The sequence below is a fragment of the Lytechinus variegatus genome, chromosome 8 (assembly GCF_018143015.1).
Source record: "Lytechinus variegatus isolate NC3 chromosome 8, Lvar_3.0, whole genome shotgun sequence".
NCBI classification, from domain to species: Eukaryota; Metazoa; Echinodermata; class Echinoidea; order Temnopleuroida; family Toxopneustidae; genus Lytechinus; species Lytechinus variegatus.
The window spans coordinates 5,930,903-5,933,985 of record NC_054747.1 but is presented as its reverse complement, the minus strand read 5'-3'; the positions used below and the strand labels follow the sequence as shown (position 1 = coordinate 5,933,985).

At 40.7% G+C, this 3,083-nt stretch overlaps 1 protein-coding gene across 1 annotated transcript; it reads left to right on the top strand.

Annotated features, from left to right (window-relative positions):
* Nucleotides 1–544: 544 nt before the first annotated feature.
* Nucleotides 545–2,495, top strand: LOC121420738 (growth hormone secretagogue receptor type 1-like). The gene has a single exon (XM_041615387.1). The coding sequence runs from the start codon at nt 1,657–1,659 to the stop codon at nt 2,350–2,352; it is 696 nt and encodes a 231-aa protein (XP_041471321.1). The 5' UTR covers nt 545–1,656; the 3' UTR covers nt 2,353–2,495.
* The last annotated feature ends 588 nt before the right edge of the window (nt 2,496–3,083 follow it).

Below are 3,083 nucleotides of genomic sequence, written 5' to 3'. Positions count from 1 at the left end.
TTGGTGCTATTCGAATCGAATGATATGGAGCGGACTTGATAGAAACAATATCCGGTAGAAATGCGTTTTCTGGTATAGAATCTAGGATAGGAACAATGGATTATTTTGGTCTTTTGGTTGTAGCATGTATGGGGTTTACGGTTTTAACTTGTCTAACGGAAGCCCGGCACTTAAAAAGGCTTTTTGAAAATTGATTTGATTGAAACTGATTGAGTGATAAAAATAGAATTTAAAGTTTTACCATGCTTCAAGGGCAAATCAGAAAAAGGAAGGGTAACATGAATGATTGAGGGCGAGGAGTGGGGGGGGGGGGGGGGACTCTAAGGTTAAGATTACCAGGAATTCTCAGCAAGTATACTGAGGGGGTCCAAACAAGGTGGAGAATTTCTAAAATCTTGCAATTGAGCCAAGCGAACGATAATTTTTTAAAAACTTTTTTTTTACTATGAAAATATAATTTTGAGAGAGATTTTGATAATAATATATTTAGAAAGTAATAAAAAATATCCTCCGTTTTCCTTTTCTTTTTCGCCTCAGTTGGACCCCAAGCCCCACCCTCATCTGTACCAGTGTCGTATTCAGGGGGGGGGGCAATCATGTATCATTACAGATTTCATTTGCAGAAAGATAGTAGATTTTACCAGTCATCATAATATATTATCATCACATATTCATAATGGACAAGGCGTGTGACATTGAGAGCCGTTACGGAGCCTTTATTCGTCTAAATTAGAAATACAACATAATAGATATTTGCAAAGGATTGCAGGCTGCCTCTCTAAAAATATCATCTTCTTGAACTATACTTCAATTTGCCGAGATAATGCAGACGTCGTGACGTAAAAAATGTCGTCATTATAAGCGCCTTTCTTTGATATACGTTCACAGTGATGGGCAAGGAGATGGGTCGTAAAGAACACTATAAAGAACGCTCAGATTTAATGACAGTTTTTTTAATATACCTATGAATGTTTAACGAGTGATTCTCAAAATGGAGAGGAGGCGCACGTGCCTTGCGCCCTCTGTATGGAGCCATTATACTGAGAGTGGGTACAATATCGTTTGAAAGCTGTGGTTCTGACCAGATTCTGATCAAGATTCGAAGGCACTCAGACGCATCAGAAGATTAACAGAAGAAATTGTGCCTTCAACGGATATCTGCTGAAGAGGAATCATCATTGTCATGGAAACTCTGAATGTCTTTGGAGACGCATCTCAAGGACAGAGTGCTCTTGAGGGCACCATAACGCTGACGACAATAGTATATGACTACCAGGAGAGTAAAGAATCAATGACTAATGTAGTAAATGAATTAGACGTTCGTCATTCTAACCTTGGACCGTGGTCCTTCCGACCGATCACATGGTCTTGGTGGATCATTCTTCAACTGATAACCGCGATTGTTGGCATCATAGGAAACGGACTCGTGATGATGGTGCTATTCCAAAGAAGGTCAAAGCAACGCTCGACCGATACCTTGGTTGGAGGGCTAGCTACGGCCGATTTTCTGACATCCGTCTTTGTGATCCCCGTTCCCAGGGCGGGAAGGGTTCCTTTGACCTGGCTTGGTGAGGTTTATTGCAAGATACAAGAACCGAACATCCCCAGAGAGATATCTGTGTAACAGCGTCTATCTACATCCTGGTCGCCATATCAATGGAGCGTTACATAGCCATTGGGCATCCGATCTATTTCAACCGTATCCTGACGCGTGGACGCGTGGCAATATCCATAGTCATCATCTGGTTATTTGCCATCATTACTTCTTTTCCTCGAGTTTTTACCACCAGTGTCCACAACATGGACACCCGGAGCACATCGGGCATCTGTGTGTACAAATATGCTAACCAAGCCAGTCAGGTCACCCTCTCCGTGTTTCTCTTCTGCCTCAGACTTTTAGTCCCAACGATGGTCACGTTCACAACGCAGATCCTGATAGCCAGGCATCTCTATCGACATGCTCGCACATTTCAAAGGCAGAACAACGCATCGTTTCATGGTGTTGCTCGGCGTCGTGTTCTCAAGTTAATGCTGATCGTCATCGTCACCTACATCATCTGCTGGGGACCAACTCAAGTCGCCACCTTTCTCTTCTTCTTTGGAGTTCTTCCTCCGACTTTCAGAAAGAGTCGAGGATGGACGCTCCTCTTTGTCCTATCACTTTTCAACTCCTGTGTCAATCCTATCATCTACGCCATCAGGTTCAAAGAGTTCAGGGAGGCGGTATTCTCCATGTTCAGGAAAGAGAGGCGTCCTCTGACCGGAATATTCGAGCAGGAAAAACAAAAGAGAAGCAACGACCGTGATTCGCCCACCGGGATGCAAGAAGGTGGAAGTTCCTCGACAAAATAATATGGCAAATCCTCGAATTCTTCTGGTGTTACTGGTGCTCTTGGCATCGCAAAAATTCGTCAGCAGTAAACCAATTACAGTTTTGCCTGAATATTTCTGTTGATCCTTTTTAAAATGTTCTCTTTTAGCTTTGAATATTCCTTTTTTAGGCAAGAACATAAAAAAACAAAAACAATTTTTTTTTCAAATCCTTTCATTGTGTGCTACAAAGGTTATGGTGCCTTTGAACAGTGGCATACTGAGGGGTGGGGGCTCGGGATGCCCCCCCAAATAAAAAAATTATGACCAAGTAAAAAAGTGGAAAGGATAATAACAGAAAACATAGAAAGTGAAATATGATATCATTTTCTGAATATTTTAATGAAAAAAGTGAAAAATTTTTGCTTGCTCGCTTCACAACTTTTTAATACATTTTACCCGATCTGCCATATCTTGCTCCTTCAAAATTGACTCAATACACCATTGCCATTGAAAGACATGAATCCTTTCCTGTTTGTCCTGTCAAGCACATATTAATCATGGTGAAGGATTCAATTACCCCTTGAAAATAGGATTCATGTCTTTTATAGGTACCATAACATAATTTGTTCACATAATAATTATTAAAGGTACTGTTTCACATAATAAAAGGATTTGAATTATTACAAATTCTCCCAACTTATGGCAATCTTCTTACTTGGGTTGACAAAAAGTCTCTTCTTTTCTTACTTATGAAGGAAAATTCAAAGGTA